The 17,260-nt window shown below is 44.0% G+C and overlaps 1 protein-coding gene across 1 annotated transcript in view; it reads right to left on the reverse strand.

Moving 5' to 3' along the window:
* LOC135503816 (isocitrate dehydrogenase [NAD] subunit gamma, mitochondrial-like) overlaps positions 1-17,260 on the reverse strand; it is a 64,737-nt gene that overhangs the window by 22,064 nt on the left and 25,413 nt on the right. The window contains exon 5 of the mRNA XM_064921953.1: positions 8,539-8,671. Coding sequence (XP_064778025.1) covers positions 8,539-8,671 — 133 coding nt within the window. The remainder of the gene's footprint in view (positions 1-8,538; positions 8,672-17,260) is intronic.

Below are 17,260 nucleotides of genomic sequence, written 5' to 3' on the forward strand. Positions count from 1 at the left end.
GCACTGTAAATCCCCAAGTCAATGGGTATGAATACTTTGTGAAGGTACTGTAAATCCCCAAGTCAAGTGGTATGAATACTTTGTGAAGGCACTGTAAATCCCCAAGTCAAGCGGTATGAATACTTTGTGAAGGTACTGTAAATCCCAAGTCAAGGGGTATGAATACTTTGTGAAGGCACTGTAAATCCCCAAGTCAAGCGGTGTGAATACTTTGTGAAGGCACTGTAAATCCCCAAGTCAAGCGGTATGAATACTTTGAGTATGTAAATCCACAAGTCAAGCAGTTGAATACTTTGTGAAGGCACTGTAAATCCCCAAGTAAAGGGGTAGGAATACTTTGTGAAGGCACTGTAAATCTCCAAGTCAAGCGTTGTGAATACTTTGTGAAGGCACTGTAAATCCCCAAGTCAAGCGGTATGAATACTTTGTGAAGGCACTGTAAATCCCCAAGTCAAGCTGTATGAATACTTTGTGAAGGCACTGTAAATCCCCAAGTCAAGCTGTATGAATACTTTGTGAAGGCACTGTAAATCCCCAAGTCAAGCTGTATGAATAGTTTGTGAAGGTACTGTAAATCCCCACATCAAGGTGTATGAATACTTTGTGAAGGCACTGTAAATCCCCAAGTCAAGCGGTGTGAATACTTTGTGAAGGCACTGTAAATCTCCAAGTCAAGTGGTATGAATACTTTGTGAAGGGACTGTAAATCCACAAGTCAAGCAGTATGAATACTTTGTGAAGGCACTGTAAATCCCCAAGTAAAGGGGTAGGAATACTTTGGGAAGGCACTGTAAATCCCCAATTCAAGTGATATGAATACTTTGTGAAGGCACTGTAAATCCCCAAGTCAAGCTGTATGAAAACTTTATGAAGGCACTGTAAATCCCCAAGTCAAGCTGTATGAATACTTTGTGAAGGTACTGTAAATCCCCAAGTCAAGGGGTATGAATACTTTGTGAAGGAACTGTAAATCCCAAAGTCAAGCGGTATGAATACTTTGTGAAGGCACTGTAAATCCCCAAGTCAAGCGGTATGAATACTTGGTGAAGGCACTGTAAATCCCCAAGTCAAGTGGTATGAATACTTTGTGAAGGCACTGTAAATACCCAAGTCAAGCGGTATGAATTGTTTGTGAAGGCACTGTAAATCCCCAAGTCAAGCTGTATGAATAGTTTGTGAAGGCACTCTAAATCCCCAGGTCAAGCGGTATGGATACTTTGTGAAGGCACTGTAAATCCCCAAGTCAAGCGGTATAAATACTTTGTGAAGGTTCTGTATATCCCCAAGTCAAGCGGTATGAATACTTTGTGAAGACACTGTAAATTCCCAAGTCAAGCAGTATGAATACTTTGTGAAGGCACTGTAAATCCCCAAGTCAAGCTGTATGAATAGTTTGTGAAGGCACTGCAAATCCTCAAGTCAAGGGGTATGAATACTTTGTGAAGGCACAGTAAATCCCCAAGTCAAGCGGTGTGAATATTTTGTGAAGGCACTGTAAATTCCCAAGTCAAGCGGTATGAATACATTGTGATGGGACTGTAAATCCACAAGTCAAGCAGTATGAATTCTTTGTGAAGGCACTGTAAATCCCCAAGTCAATGGGTATGATTACTCTGTGAAGGCACTGTAACTCCCCAAGTCAAGCGGTATGAATATTTTGTGAAGGCACTGTAAATCACCAAGTAAGGGGTATGAATATTTTGTGAAGGGACTGTAAATCCCCAAGTTAAGCGGTATGAATACTTTGTGAAGGTACTGTAAATCCCCAAGTCAAGCTGTATGAATACTTTATGAAGGCATTGTAAATCCACAAGTCAAGGGGTATGAATACTTTGTGAAGGAACTGTAAATCCCAAAGTCAAGCGGTGTGAATACTTTGTGAAGGCACTGTAAATCCCCAAGTCAAGCGGTATGAATACTTTGAGAAGGCACTGTAAATACCCAAGTCAAGCGGTATGAATAGTTTGTGAAGGCACTGTAAATCCCCAAGTCGAGCTGTATGAATACTTTATGAAGGCACTGTAAATCCCCAAGTCAATGGGTATGAATACTTTGTGAAGGTACTGTAAATCCCCAATTCAAGTGGTATGAATACTTTGTGAAGGCACTGTAAATCCCCAAGTCAAGCGGTATGAATACTTTGTGAAGGTACTGTAAATCCCCAAGTCAAGGGGTATGAATACTTTGTGAAGGTACTGTAAATCCCCAAGTCAAGCGGTGTGAATACTTTGTGAAGGCACTGTAAATCCCCAAGTCAAGCGGTATGAATACTTTGAAGGCACTGTAAATCCACAAGTCAAGCAGTATGAATACTTTGTGAAGGCACTGTAAATCCCCAAGTAAAGGGGTAGGAATACTTTGTGAAGGCACTGTAAATCTCCAAGTCAAGCGTTGTGAATACTTTGTGAAGGCACTGTAAATCCACAAGTCAAGCGGTATGAATACTTTGTGAAGGCACTGTAAATCCCCAAGTCAAGCGGTATGAATACTTTGTGAAGGCACTGTAAATCCCCAAGTCAAGCTGTATGAATACTTTGTGAAGGCACGGTAAATCCCCAAGTCAAGCTGTATGAATACTTTGTGAAGGCACTGTAAATCCCCAAGTCAAGCTGTATGAATAGTTTGTGAAGGTACTGTAAATCCCCACATCAAGGTGTATGAATACTTTGTGAAGGCACTGTAAATCCCCAAGTCAAGCGGTGTGAATACTTTGTGAAGGCACTGTAAATCTCCAAGTCAAGTGGTATGAATACTTTGTGAAGGGACTGTAAATCCACAAGTCAAGCAGTATGAATACTTTGTGAAGGCACTGTAAATCCCCAAGTAAAGGGGTAGGAATACTTTGGGAAGGCACTGTAAATCCCCAATTCAAGTGATATGAATACTTTGTGAAGGTACTGTAAATCCCCAAGTCAAGCTGTATGAAAACTTTATGAAGGCACTGTAAATCCCCAAGTCAAGCTGTATGAATACTTTGTGAAGGTACTGTAAATCCCCAAGTCAAGGGGTATGAATACTTTGTGAAGGAACTGTAAATCCCAAAGTCAAGCGGTATGAATACTTTGTGAAGGCACTGTAAATCCCCAAGTCAAGCGGTATGAATACTTGGTGAAGGCACTGTAAATCCCCAAGTCAAGTGGTATGAATACTTTGTGAAGGCACTGTAAATCCCCAAGTCAAGCGGTATGAATACTTTGAGAAGGCACTGTAAATACCCAAGTCAAGCTGTATGAATTGTTTGTGAAGGCACTGTAAATCCCCAAGTCAAGCTGTATGAATAGTTTGTGAAGGCACTCTAAATCCCCAGGTCAAGCGGTATGGATACTTTGTGAAGGCACTGTAAATCCCCAAGTCAAGCGGTATAAATACTTTGTGAAGGTTCTGTATATCCCCAAGTCAAGCGGTATGAATACTTTGTGAAGACACTGTAAATTCCCAAGTCAAGCTGTATGAATAGTTTGTGAAGGCACTGCAAATCCTCAAGTCAAGGGGTATGAATACTTTGTGAAGGCACAGTAAATCCCCAAGTCAAGCGGTGTGAATACATTGTGATGGGACTGTAAATCCACAAGTCAAGCAGTATGAATAATTTGTGAAGGCACTGTAAATCCACACGTCAAGGGGAATGAATACTTTTTGAAGGCACTGTAAATCCCCAAGTCAAGCTGTATGAATAGTTTGTGAAGGCACTGTAAATCCCCAAGTCAAGCTGTATGAATAGTTTGTGAAGGCATTGTAAATCCCCAAGTCAAGCTGTATGAATACTTTGTGAAGGCACTGTAAATCCCCAAGTCAAGCTGTATGAATAGTTTGTGAAGGTACTGTAAATCCCCACATCAAGGTGTATGAATACTTTGTTAAGGCACTGTAAATCCCCAAGTCAAGCGGTGTGAATACTTTGTGAAGGCACTGTAAATCTCCAAGTCAAGTGGTATGAATACTTTGTGAAGGGACTGTAAATCCACAAGTCAAGCAGTATGAATACTTTGTGAAGGCACTGTAAATCCCCAAGTAAAGGGGTAGGAATACTTTGGGAAGGCACTGTAAATCCCCAATTCAAGTGATATGAATACTTTGTGAAGGCACTGTAAATCCCCAAGTCAAGCTGTATGAAAACTTTATGAAGGCACTGTAAATCCCCAAGTCAAGGGGTATGAATACTTTGTGAAGGTACTGTAAATCTCCAAGTCAAGCTGTATGAATACTTTGTGAAGGTACTGTAAATCCCCAAGTCAAGGGGTATGAATACTTTGTGAAGGAACTGTAAATCCCAAAGTCAAGCTGTATGAATACTTTGTGAAGGTACTGAAAATCCCCAAGTCAAGGGGTATGAATACTTTGTGAAGGTACTCTAAATCCCCAAGTCAAGTGGTATGAATACTTTGTGAAGGCACTGTAAATCCCCAAGTCAAGCGGTATGAATACTTTGAGAAGGCACTGTAAATACACAAGTCAAGCTGTATGAATTGTTTGTGAAGGCACTGTAAATCCCCAAGTCAAGCTGTATGAATACTTTGTGAAGGCACTGTAAATCCCCAAGTCAAGCTGTATGAATAGTTTGTGAAGGCACTGTAAATCCTCAAGTCAAGGGGTATGAATACTTTGTGAAGGCACAGTAAATCCCCAAGTCAACCGGTGTGAATATTTTGTGAAGGCACTGTAAATTCCCAAGTCAAGCGGTATGAATACATTGTGATGGGACTGTAAATCCACAAGTCAAGCAGTATGAATAATTTGTGAAGGCACTGTAAATCCCCACGTCAAGGGGAATGAATACTTTGTGAAGGCACTGTAAATCCCCAAGTCAATGGGTATGATTACTTTGTGAAGGCACTGTAACTCCCCAAGTCAAGCGGTATGAATATTTTGTGAAGGCACTGTAAATCACCAAGTAAGGGGTATGAATATTTTGTGAAGGGACTGTAAATCCCCAAGTTAAGCGGTATGAATACTTTGTGAAGGTACTGTAAATCCCCAAGTCAAGCTGTATGAATACTTTATGAAGGCATTGTAAATCCACAAGTCAAGCGGTATGAATACTTTTTGAAGGAACTGTAAATCCCAAAGTCAAGCGGTGTGAATACTTTGTGAAGGCACTGTAAATCCCCAAGTCAAGCGGTATGAATACTTTGAGAAGGCACTGTAAATACCCAAGTCAAGCGGTATGAATAGTTTGTGAAGGCACTGTAAATCCCCAAGTCAAGCTGTATGAATACTTTATGAAGGCACTGTAAATCCCCAAGTCAATGGGTATGAATACTTTGTGAAGGTACTGTAAATCCCCAAGTCAAGGGGTATGAATACTTTGTGAAGGTACTGTAAATCGCAAAGTCAAGCGGTGTGAATACTTTGTGAAGGCACTGTAAATCCCCAAGTCAAGCGGTATGAATACTTTGTGAAGGCACTCTAAATCCCCAGGTCAAGCGGTATGGATACTTTGTGAAGGCACTGTAAATCCCCAAGTCAAGCGGTATAAATACTTTGTGAAGGAACTGTAAATCCCAAAGTCAAGCGGTGTGAATACTTTGTGAAGGCACTGTAAATCCCCAAGTCAAGCGGTATGAATACTTTGAGAAGGCACTGTAAATACCCAAGTCAAGCGGTATGAATAGTTTGTGAAGGCACTGTAAATCCCCAAGTCAAGCTGTATGAATACTTTATGAAGGCACTGTAAATCCCCAAGTCAATGGGTATGAATACTTTGTGAAGGTACTGTAAATCCCCAAGTCCAGTGGTATGAATACTTTGTGAATGCACTGTAAATCCCCAAGTCAAGCGGTATGAATACTTTGTGAAGGCACTGTAAATCCCCAAGTCAAGCGGTATGAATACTTTGTGAAGGCACTGTAAATCCCCAAGTCAAGCGGTATGAATACTTTGTGAAGGTACTGTAAATCCCCAAGTCAAGGGGTATGAATACTTTGTGAAGGTACTGTAAATCCCCAAGTCAAGGGGTATGAATACTTTGTGAAGGTACTGTAAATCTCCAAGTCAAGCTGTATGAATACTTTGTGAAGGTACTGTAAATCCCCAAGTCAAGTGGTATGAATACTTTGTGAAGGCACTGTAAATCCCCAAGTCAAGCGGTATGAATACTTTGTGAAGGTACTGTAAATCCCCAAGTCAAGGGGTATGAATACTTTGTGAAGGTACTGTAAATCTCCAAGTCAATCTGTATGAATACTTTGTGAAGGTACTGTAAATCCCCAAGTCAAGGGGTATGAATAGTTTGTGAAAGCACTGCACATCCTCAAGTCAAGGGGTATGAATACTTTGTGAAGGCACAGTAAATCCCCAAGTCAAGCGGTGTGAATACTTTGTGAAGGCACTGTAAATTCCCAAGTCAAGCGGTATGAATACATTGTGAAGGGACTGTAAATCCACAAGTCAAGCAGTATGAATAATTTGTGAAGGCACTGTAAATCCCCACGTCAAGGGGAATGAATACTTTGTGAAGGCACTGTAAATCCCCAAGTCAAGCGGTATGAATATTTTGTGAAGGCACTGTAAATCACCAAGTAAGGGGTATGAATATTTTGTGAAGGGACTGTAAATCCCCAAGTTAAGCGGTATGAATACTTTGTGAAGGTACTGTAAATCCCCAAGTCAAGCGGTATGAATTCTTTATGAAGGCATTGTAAATCCACAAGTCAAGCAGTATGAATACTTTGTGAAGACACTGTAAATCCCCAAGTCAAGGGGTATGAATTGTTTGTGAAGGAACTGTAAATCCCAAAGTCAAGCGGTGTGAATACTTTGTGAAGGCACTGTAAATCCCCAAGTCAAGCGGTATGAATACTTTGAGAAGGTACTGTAATTCTCCAAGTCAATCTGTATGAATGCTTTGTGAAGGAACTGTAAATCCCCAAGTCAAGCGGTATAAATACTTTGTGAAGGTTCTGTATATCCCCAAGTCAAGCGGTATGAATACTTTGTGAAGACACTGTAAATCCCCAAGTCAAGGGGTATGAATACTTTGTGAAGGCACTGTAAATCCCCAAGTCAAGCTGTATGAATAGTTTGTGAAGGCACTGCAAATCCTCAAGTCAAGGGGTATGAATAGTTTGTGAAGGCACTGTAAATCCCCAAGTCAAGCGGTTTAAATACTTTGTGAAGGCACTGTAACTCCCCAAGTCAAGCGGTATGAATACTTTGTGAAGGTACTGTAAATCCCCAAGTCAAGCGGTATGAATACTTTGTGAAGGCACTGTAAATCCCCAAGTCAAGCGGTATGAATACTTTGTGAAGGCACTGTAAATCCCCAAGTCAAGGGGTATGAATACTTGGTGAAGGCACTGTAAATCCCCAAGTCAAACGGTATGAATACTTTGTGAAGGCACTGTAACTCCCCAAGTCAAGCGGTATGAATACTTTGTGAAGGTACTGTAAATCCCCAAGTCAAGCGGTATGAATACTTTGTGAAGGCACTGTAAATCCCCAAGTCAAGCGGTATGAATACTTTGTGAAGGCACTGTAAATCCCCAAGTCAAGCGGTATAAATACTTTGTGAAGGTACTGTATATCCCCAAGTCAAGCGGTATGAATACTTTGTGAAGGCACTGTAAATTCCCAAGTCAAGCGGTATGAATACTTTGTGAAGGCACTGTAAATCCCCAAGTCAAGCTGTATGAATAGTTTGTGAAGGCTCTGTAAATCCCCAAGTCAAGCGTTATGGATACTTTGTGAAGGCACAGTAAATCCCCAAGTCAAGGGGTATGAATACTATGTGAAGGCACTGTAAATCCCCAAGTCAAGGGGTATTAATACTTTGTGAAGGCACTGTATATCCCCAAGTCAATGGGTATGAATACTTTGTGAAGGCACTGTAACTCCCCAAGTCAAGCGGTGTGAATACTTTGTGAAGGCACTGTAAATTCCCAAGTCAAGCTGTATGAATACTTTGTGAAGGGACTGTAAATCCACAAGTCAAGCAGTATGAATACTTTGTGAAGGCACTGTAAATCCCCAAGTCAATGGGTATGAATACTTTGTGAACGCACTGTAAATCCCCAAGTCAAGCGGTGTGAATACTTTGTGAAGGCACTGTAAATCCCCAAGTCAAGGGGTATGAATACTTTGTGAAGGTACTGTAAATCCCCAAGTCAAGGGGTATGAATACTTTGTGAAGGTACTGTAAATCCCCAAGTCAAGCGGTATGAATACTTTGTGAAGGTACTGTAAATTCCCAAGTCAAGCGGTATGAATACTTTGTGAATCCACATGCGTGGATCAGGTGTTTCTATTTTTCCTGGCAAGTAAATGACTGGCTAATTATTGTGTTTGTAGACAGTCATGTTTAATTTATTATTTAAAATGTTTATGCCTTGGTGAAACTAAATTAGAGGCCTAGATTCGCCTTGAAAACAGCTGTGTTTTGTTATTTATTAATTCAAATGTTCATACAAATAGCCTGTAGGACAGGTCGTTCACAAATTATCTTATTCAAATATTATATTTTAAACCATGGGTGCCATTTTCCTGGTCCCCACAAGTATAGTTTAACACGTCCACACACACACACACACCGTACACACACACCTCGTGCTCCAGACTGCTGTATTCTCCCTCAGTGTTTTCTCTGATGATGATGATGTCGATGTTCCTGTGACGAGTCCGAACGCCTGGCAGAGACTGGCAGTGCATCACGTTGGCATACAGGTCCAGACTGGTACTGTAGGGGTGGAGGGCAGAAAGACATGAGAGAAAGACAGTGAGAGAACACAAGGACAGAGGGAGAGACAGAGTGAGAGAACACAGGGACAGAGGGAGAGGGAGAGAGAGAGACAGAGTGAGAGAACACAGGGACAGAGGGAGAGAGAGACAGAGTGAGAGAACACAGGGACAGAGGGAGAGAGAGACAGAGTGAGAGAACACAGGGACAGAGGGAGGGAGCGACAGTGAGAACACAGGGACAGAGGGAGAGAGAGACAGAGTGAGAGAACACAGGGACAGAGGGAGAGAGAGACAGAGTAAGAGAACAGTGACAGAGGGAGAGAGAGACAGAGTGAGAGAACACAGGGACAGAGGGAGAGAGTGACAGAGTGAGAGAACAGGGCAACAGAGGGAGAGAGAGAGACAGAGTGAGAGAACACAGGGACAGAGGGAGAGAGAGACAGTGAGAGAACACAGGGACAGAGGGAGGGAGAGAGTGAGTGAGAGAACACAGGGACAGAGGGAGGGAGAGAGTGAGTGAGAGAACACAGGGACAGAGGGAGGGAGAGAGAGTGAGAGAACACAGGGACAGAGGGAGGGAGAGAGTGAGAGAACACGGACAGAGGGAGAGAGAGAGACAGAGTGAGAGAACACAGGGACAGAGGGAGGGAGAGAGTGAGAGAACACAGGGACAGAGGGAGAGAGAGAGTGAGTGAGAGAACACAGGGACAGAGGGAGGGAGAGAGAGAGTGAGAGAACACAGGGACAGAGGGAGGGAGAGAGAGAGTGAGAGAACACAGGGACCGAGGGAGAGAGAGACAGAGTGAAAGAACACAGGGACAGAGGGAGAGAGAGAGAGTGAGAGAACACAGGGACAGAGGGAGAGAGAGAGTGAGTGAGAGAACAGTGACAGAGGGAGAGAGAGACAGAGTGAGAGAACACAGGGACAGAGGGAGAGAGTGACAGAGTGAGAGAACACAGGGACAGGGAGAGAGTGACAGAGTGAGAGAACACAGGGACAGAGAGAGAGAGAGAGACAGAGTGAGAGAACAGGGCGACAGAGGGAGAGAGAGAGACAGAGTGAGAGAACACAGGGACAGAGGGAGAGAGAGAGAGTGAGAGAACACAGGGACAGAGGGAGAGAGAGACAGAGTGAGAGAACACAGGGACAGAGGGAGAGAGAGAGTGAGTGAGAGAACACAGGGACAGAGGGAGGGAGAGAGTGAGTGAGAGAACACAGGGACAGAGAGAGAGTGAGTGAGAGAACACAGGGACAGAGGGAGGGAGAGAGAGAGTGAGAGAACACAGGGACAGAGGGAGGGAGAGAGTGAGAGAACACGGACAAAGGGAGAGAGAGAGACAGAGTGAGAGAACACGGACAAAGGGAGAGAGAGAGACAGAGTGAGAGAACACAGGGACAGAGGGAGGGAGAGAGTGAGTGAGAGAACACAGGGACAGAGGGAGGGAGAGAGTGAGTGAGAGAACACAGGGACAGAGGGAGGGAGAGAGAGTGAAAAAACACAGGGACAGAGAGAGAGAGTGTGAGAGAACACAGGGACAGAGGGAGGGAGAGACAGAGTGAAAGAACACAGGGACAGAGGGAGAGAGAGAGTGAGAGAACACAGGGACAGAGGGAGGGAGAGACAGAGGGATGGCAGGAGGGAAGGCTAGTACATGCTGTACGGGAGAGACAATATGCAGATATCGCTTCGCCATTTCCTGGTTGCAAAAATTTGAATAGTTCTGATGTCATTTTGAAAAAACAAGCACTACAAAACATTAAGAACACCTGCTCTTTCCATGACTCAATATTAGGGGGTGTTCCTAATGTTTGGTAGACTCAGTGTATAGTGTAGAAGAGAATGCCTGTACCTTCTAAACCTGTAAATAACCACAAATATCGTATTTCCGCTGTTTGACTCTGGAGGACAAAACCCAAAGTCAAAGACGCAAATACAAACTTTATACACAGGAAACATAGAAATATCAATCATCTACCGCTTCTTAGACTTGCTTTCAATGCGAATGACAGATTTATAACTCACATTTCTACGTGAATTTGGTCGCTTCACCCCAAAAGTGGCATATTGCCGCTTTAAAGCAGAAAGCCGCAGGTTGTGGGCCGCCCCATTTCCTGTGTGGTGTTTTCACTTTGAACGAAAACAAGGGTGTTTAGCCCTGGGCCACCATGGGCCAGGCCATCTGGGCTTGGTGTGTCTTTGCATTAAACCCACCTACTTGAATAACCCTGCTGCTCCAGAGCTGGAGAGTGAGAAGTGAGCAGAAGGACATAAGACAAAGGAATGTACAGTATCTGTGTGTGTTAACTGTAAGGGTACCCATGGGGCTGGAGACCAGAGGTGTTTGCTGATAGAGAGGTAGGTTGAGGTTGCCAGAATCAGAGTAGTGCAGAAGGTGTCATATGCTGAGACAGTGAAGAGAGTAGTAGAGGAAGATGGGCAAGTTGGTATAGTGGTGAGGTTTTAAAGGGTCGAGGCCTAGCTAGTTTAGTCATGAGGTTTTAATGGGTATAGGCCTAGCCAGTTTGGTGGTGAGGTTTTAATGGGTCGAGGCCTAGCTAGTTTAGTCGTGAGGTTTTAATGGGTCTAGGCCTAGCCAGTTTGGCGGGGAGGTTTTAATGGGTCGAGGCCTAGCTAGTGTAGTGGTGAGGTTTCAATGGGTCGAGGCCTAGCTAGTGTAGTGGTGAGGTTTTAATGGGTCTAGGCCTAGCTAGTGTAGTGGTGAGGTTTTAATGGGTCGAGGCCTAGCTAGTTTAGTGGTGAGGTTTTAATGGGTCGAGGCCTAGCTAGTTTAGTGGTGAGGTTTTAATGGGTCGAGGCCTAGCTAGTTTAGTGGTGAGGTTTTAATGGGTCGAGGCCTAGCTCGTTTAGTGGTGAGGTTTTAATGGGTCGAGGCCTAGCTAGTGTAGTGGTGAGGTTTTAATGGGACGAGGCCTAGCTAGTGTAGTGGTGAGGTTTTAATGGGTCGAGGCCTAGCTAGTTTAGTGGTGAGGTTTTAATGGGTCGAGGCCTAGCTAGTGTAGTGGTGAGGTTTTAATGGGTCGAGGCCTAGCTAGTTTAGTGGTGAGGTTTTAATGGGTCTAGGCCTAGCTAGTTTAGTGGTGAGGTTTTAATGGGTCGAGGCCTAGCTCGTTTAGTGGTGAGGTTTTAATGGGTCTAGGCCTAGCTCGTTTATTGGTGAGGTTTTAATGGGTCGAGGCCTAGCTAGTGTAGTGGTGAGGTTTTAATGGGACGAGGCCTAGCTAGTGTAGTGGTGAGGTTTTAATGGGTCGAGGCCTAGCTAGTTTAGTGGTGAGGTTTTAATGGGTCGAGGCCTAGCTAGTGTAGTGGTGAGGTTTTAATGGGTCGAGGCCTAGCTAGTTTAGTGGTGAGGTTTTAATGGGTCTAGGCCTAGCTAGTTTAGTGGTGAGGTTTTAATGGGTCGAGGCCTAGCTCGTTTAGTGGTGAGGTTTTAATGGGTCTAGGCCTAGCTAGTGTAGTGGTGAGGTTTTAATGGGTCGAGGCCTAGCTAGTTAAGTGGTGAGGTTTTAATGGGTCGAGGCCTAGCTCGTTTAGTGGTGAGGTTTTAATGGGTCGAGGCCTAGCTAGTGTAGTGGTGAGGTTTTAATGGGTCGAGGCCTAGCTAGTTTAGTGGTGAGGTTTTAATGGGTCGAGGCCTAGCTAGTTTAGTGGTGAGGTTTTAATGGGTCGAGGCCTAGCTCGTTTAGTGGTGAGGTTTTAATGGGTCGAGGCCTAGCTAGTGTAGTGGTGAGGTTTCAATGGGTCGAGGCCTAGCTAGTGTAGTGGTGAGGTTTTAATGGGTCGAGGCCTAGCTAGTGTAGTGGTGAGGTTTTAATGGGTCGAGGCCTAGCTAGTTTAGTGGTGAGGTTTTAATGGGTCGAGGCCTAGCTAGTGTAGTGGTGAGGTTTTAATGGGTCGAGCCCTAGCTAGTGTAGTGGTGAGGTTTTAATGGGTCTAGGCCTAGCTAGTTTAGTGGTGAGGTTTTAATGGGTCGAGGCCTAGCTCGTTTAGTGGTGAGGTTTTAATGGGTCTAGGCCTAGCTAGTGTAGTGGTGAGGTTTTAATGGGTCGAGGCCTAGCTAGTTTAGTGGTGAGGTTTTAATGGGTCGAGGCCTAGCTAGTGTAGTGGTGAGGTTTTAATGGGTCTCGGTTTGGTGTGTGTGTATGGTTCCCAATTGGAGGCAGCTGATAATCGTTACCTCTATGGAGGATCATACTTAGTGTGTCCTTTTCCCCACCTGCTAGGGGGGATATTGTTTTGTATGAGTGGGTTAGGGTTAGTGACTGGGGGGGGGGGGATATGGTTTGGATGAGTGGGTTAGGGTTAGTGACTAGGGGGGATATTGTTTTGTATGAGTGGGTTAGGGTTAGTGACTAAGGGGGATATTGTTTTGTAGGACTGGGTTGGGGTTAGTGACTAGGGGGGATATTGTTATGTATGAGTGGGTTAGGGTTAGTGACTAGGGGGATATTGTTTTGTATGAGTGGGTTAGGGTTAGTGACTGGGGGGGATATTGTTTTGTATGAGTGGGTTAGGGTTAGTTACTAGGGGGGATATTGTTTTGTATGAGTGGGTTAGGGTTAGGGTTAGTGACTGGGGGGGATATTGTTTTGTATGAGTGGGTTAGGGTTAGTGACTAGGGGGGATATTGTTTTGTATGAGTGGGTTAGGGTTAGTGACGAGGGGGGGATATTGTTTTGTATGAGTGGGTTAGGGTTAGTGACTAGGGGGGATATTGTTTTGTATGAGTGCGTTAGGGTTAGTGACTAGGGGGGGATATTGTTTTGTATGAGTGGGTTAGGGTTAGTGACTAGGGGGGATATTGTTTTGTATGAGTGGGTTAGGGTTAGTGACGAGGGGGGATATTGTTTTGTATGAGTGGGTTAGGGTTAGTGACTAGGGGGGATATTGTTTTGTATGAGTGGGTTAGGGTTAGTGACTAGGGGGATATTGTTTTGTATGAGTGGGTTAGGGTTAGGGTTAGTGACTAGGGGGATATTGTTTTGTATAAGTGGGTTAGGGTTAGTGACTAGGGGGGATATTGTTTTGTATGAGTGGGTTAGGGTTAGGGTTAGTGACTAGGGGGGATATTGTTTTGTATGAGTGGGTTAGGGTTAGTGACTAGGGGGATATTGTTTTGTATGAGTGGGTTAGGGTTAGTGACTAGGGGGATATTGTTTTGTATGAGTGGGTTAGGGTTAGTGACTAGGGGGGATATTGTTTTGTATGAGTGGGTTAGGGTTAGTGACGAGGGGGGATATTGTTTTGTATGAGTGGGTTAGGGTTAGTGACTAGGGGGATATTGTTTTGTATGAGTGCGTTAGGGTTAGTGACTAGGGGGGATATTGTTTTGTATGAGTGGGTTAGGGTTAGGGTTAGTGACTAGGGGGATATTGTTTTGTATGAGTGGGTTAGTGTTAGTGACTAGGGGGGATATTGTTTTGTATGACTGGGTTAGGGTTAGGGTTAGTGACTAGGGGGGATATTGTTTTGTATGAGTGGGTTAGGGTTAGGGTTAGTGACTAGGGGGATATTGTTTTGTAGGACTGGGTTAGGGTTAGGGTTAGTAACTAGGGGGAATATTGTTTTGAATGAGTGGGTTAGGGTTAGTGACTAGGGGGGATATTGTTTTGAATGAGTGGGTTAGGGTTAGGGTTAGTGACTAAGGGGGATATTGTTTTGTATGAGTGGGTTAGTGTTAGTGACTAGGGGGGATATTGATTTGTATGAGTGGGTTAGGGTTAGGGTTAGTGACTAGGGGGATATTGTTTTGTTTGAGTGGGTTTGGGTTAGTGACTAGGGGGGATATTGTTTTGTATGAGTGGGTTAGGGTTAGTGACTAAGGGGGATATTGTTTTGTATGAGTGGGTTAGTGTTAGCGACTAGGGGGGATATTGATTTGTATGAGTGGGTTAGGGTTAGGGTTAGTGACTAGGGGGGATATTGTTTTGTAGGAGTCGGTTAGCGTTAGTGACTAGGGGGGATATTGTTTTGAATGAGTGGGTTAGGGTTAGGGTTAGTGGCTAGGGGGGATATTGTTTTGTATGAGTGGGTTAGGTTTAGTGGCTAGGGGGGATATTGTTTTGTATGAGTGGGATAGGGTTAGTGACGAGGCGGGATATTGTTTTGCATGAGTGGGTTAGGGTTAGGGTTAGTGACTAGGGGGGATATTGTTTTGTATGTGTGGGTTAGGGTTAGTGACTAGGGGGGATATTGTTTTGTATGAGTGGGTTAGGGTTAGGGTTAGTGACTAGGGGGGGATATTGTTTTGTAGGACTGGGTTAGGGTTAGGGTTAGTGACTAGGGGGGATATTGTTATGTATGAGTGGGTTAGGGTTAGTGACTAGGGGGGATATTGTTTTGTAGGACTGGGTTAGGGTTAGGGTTAGTGACTAGGGGGGATATTGTTATGTATGAGTGGGTTAGGGTTAGTGACTAGGGGGGATATTGTTTTGTATGAGTGGGTTAGGGTTAGGGTTATTGACTAGGGGGGATATTGTTTTGTAGGACTGGGTTAGGGTTAGGGTTAGTGACTAGGGGGGATATTGTTATGTATGAGTGGGTTAGGGTTAGTGACTACGGGGGATATTGTTTTGTATGAGTGGGTTAGGGTTAGGGTTAGTGACTAGGGGGGATATTGTTTTGTATGAGTGGGTTAGGGTTAGGGTTAGTGACTAGGGGGGATATTGTTTTGTATGAGTGGGTTAGGGTTAGGGTTAGTGACTAGGGGGGATATTGTTATGTATGAGTGGGTTAGGGTTAGTGACGAGGGGGGATATTGTTTTGTATGAGTGGGTTAGGGTTAGGGTTAGTGACTAGAGGGGATATTGTTTTGTATGAGTGGGTTAGGGTTAGTGACTAGGGGGGACATTGTTTTGTATGAGTGGGTTAGGGTTAGTGACGAGGGGGGATATTGTTTTGTATGAGTGGGTTAGGGTTAGTGACTAGGGGGGATATTGTTTTGTATGAGTGGGTTAGGGTTAGTGACTAGGGGGGATATTGTTTTGTATGAGTGGGTTAGGGTTAGTGACTAGGGGGGATATTGTTTTGTATGAGTGGGTTAGGGTTAGGGTTAGTGACTAGGGGGGATATTGTTTTGTAGGACTGGGTTAGGGTTAGTAACTAGGGGGAATATTGTTTTGAATGAGTGGGTTAGGGTTAGTGACTAGGGGGGATATTGTTTTGAATGAGTGGGTTAGGGTTAGGGTTAGTGACTAAGGGGGATATTGTTTTGTATGAGTGGGTTAGTGTTAGTGACTAGGGGGATATTGATTTGTATGAGTGGGTTAGGGTTAGGGTTAGTGACTAGGGGGATATTGTTTTGTTTGAGTGGGTTTGGGTTAGTGACTAGGGGGGATATTGTTTTGTATGAGTGGGTTAGGGTTAGTGACTAAGGGGGATATTGTTTTGTATGAGTGGGTTAGTGTTAGTGACTAGGGGGGATATTGATTTGTATGAGTGGGTTAGGGTTAGGGTTAGTGACTAGGGGGGACATTGTTTTGTATGAGTGGGTTAGGGTTAGTAACTTGGGGGGATATTGTTTTGTAGGAGTCGGTTAGCGTTAGTGACTAGGGGGGATATTGTTTTGAATGAGTGGGTTAGGGTTAGTGACTAGGGGGGATATTGTTTTGTATGTGTGGGTTAGGGTTAGTGGCTAGGGGGGATATTGTTTTGTATGAGTGGGTTAGGGTTAGGGTTAGTGACTAGGGGGGATATTGTTTTGTATGTGTGGGTTAGGGTTAGTGACTAGGGGGATATTGTTTTGTATGAGTGGGTTAGGGTTAGGGTTAGTGACTAGGGGGGGATATTGTTTTGTAGGACTGGGTTAGGGTTAGGGTTAGTGACTAGGGGGGATATTGTTTTGTATGAGTGGGTTAGGGTTAGTGACTAGGGGGGATATTGTTTTGTATGAGTGGGTTAGGGTTAGTGACTAGGGGGGGATATTGTTATGTATGAGTGGGTTAGGGTTAGGGTTAGTGACTAGGGGGAATATTGTTATGTATGAGTGGGTTAGGGTTAGGGTTAGTGACTAGGGGGGATATTGTTATGTATGAGTGGGTTAGGGTTAGTGACTAGGGGGGATATTGTTTTGTATGAGTGGGTTAGGGTTAGGGTTAGTGACTAGAGGGGATATTGTTTTGTATGAGTGGGTTAGGGTTAGTGACTAGGGGGGATATTGTTTTGTATGAGTGGGTTAGGGTTAGTGACTAGGGGATATTGTTTTGTATGAGTGGGTTAGTGTTAGTGACTGGGGGGATATTGTTTTGTATGAGTGGGTTAGGATTAGGGTTAGTGACTAGGGGGGATATTGTTTTGTATGAGTGGGTTAGGGTTAGTGACTAGGGGGGATATTGTTTTGTATGAGTGCGTTAGGGTTAGTGACTAGGGGGGATATTGTTTTGTATGAGTGGGTTAGGGTTAGGGTTAGTGACTAGGGGGATATTGTTTTGTATGAGTGGGTTAGGGTTAGTGACTAGGGGGGATATTGTTTTGAATGAGTGGGTTAGGGTTAGTGACTAGGGGGGATATTGTTTTGTATGAGTGGGTTAGGGTTAGTGACTAGGGGGGATATTGTTTTGATTAAGTGG

Source organism: Oncorhynchus masou, chromosome 18 (genome assembly GCF_036934945.1).
Source record: "Oncorhynchus masou masou isolate Uvic2021 chromosome 18, UVic_Omas_1.1, whole genome shotgun sequence".
NCBI classification, from domain to species: domain Eukaryota; kingdom Metazoa; phylum Chordata; class Actinopteri; order Salmoniformes; family Salmonidae; genus Oncorhynchus; species Oncorhynchus masou.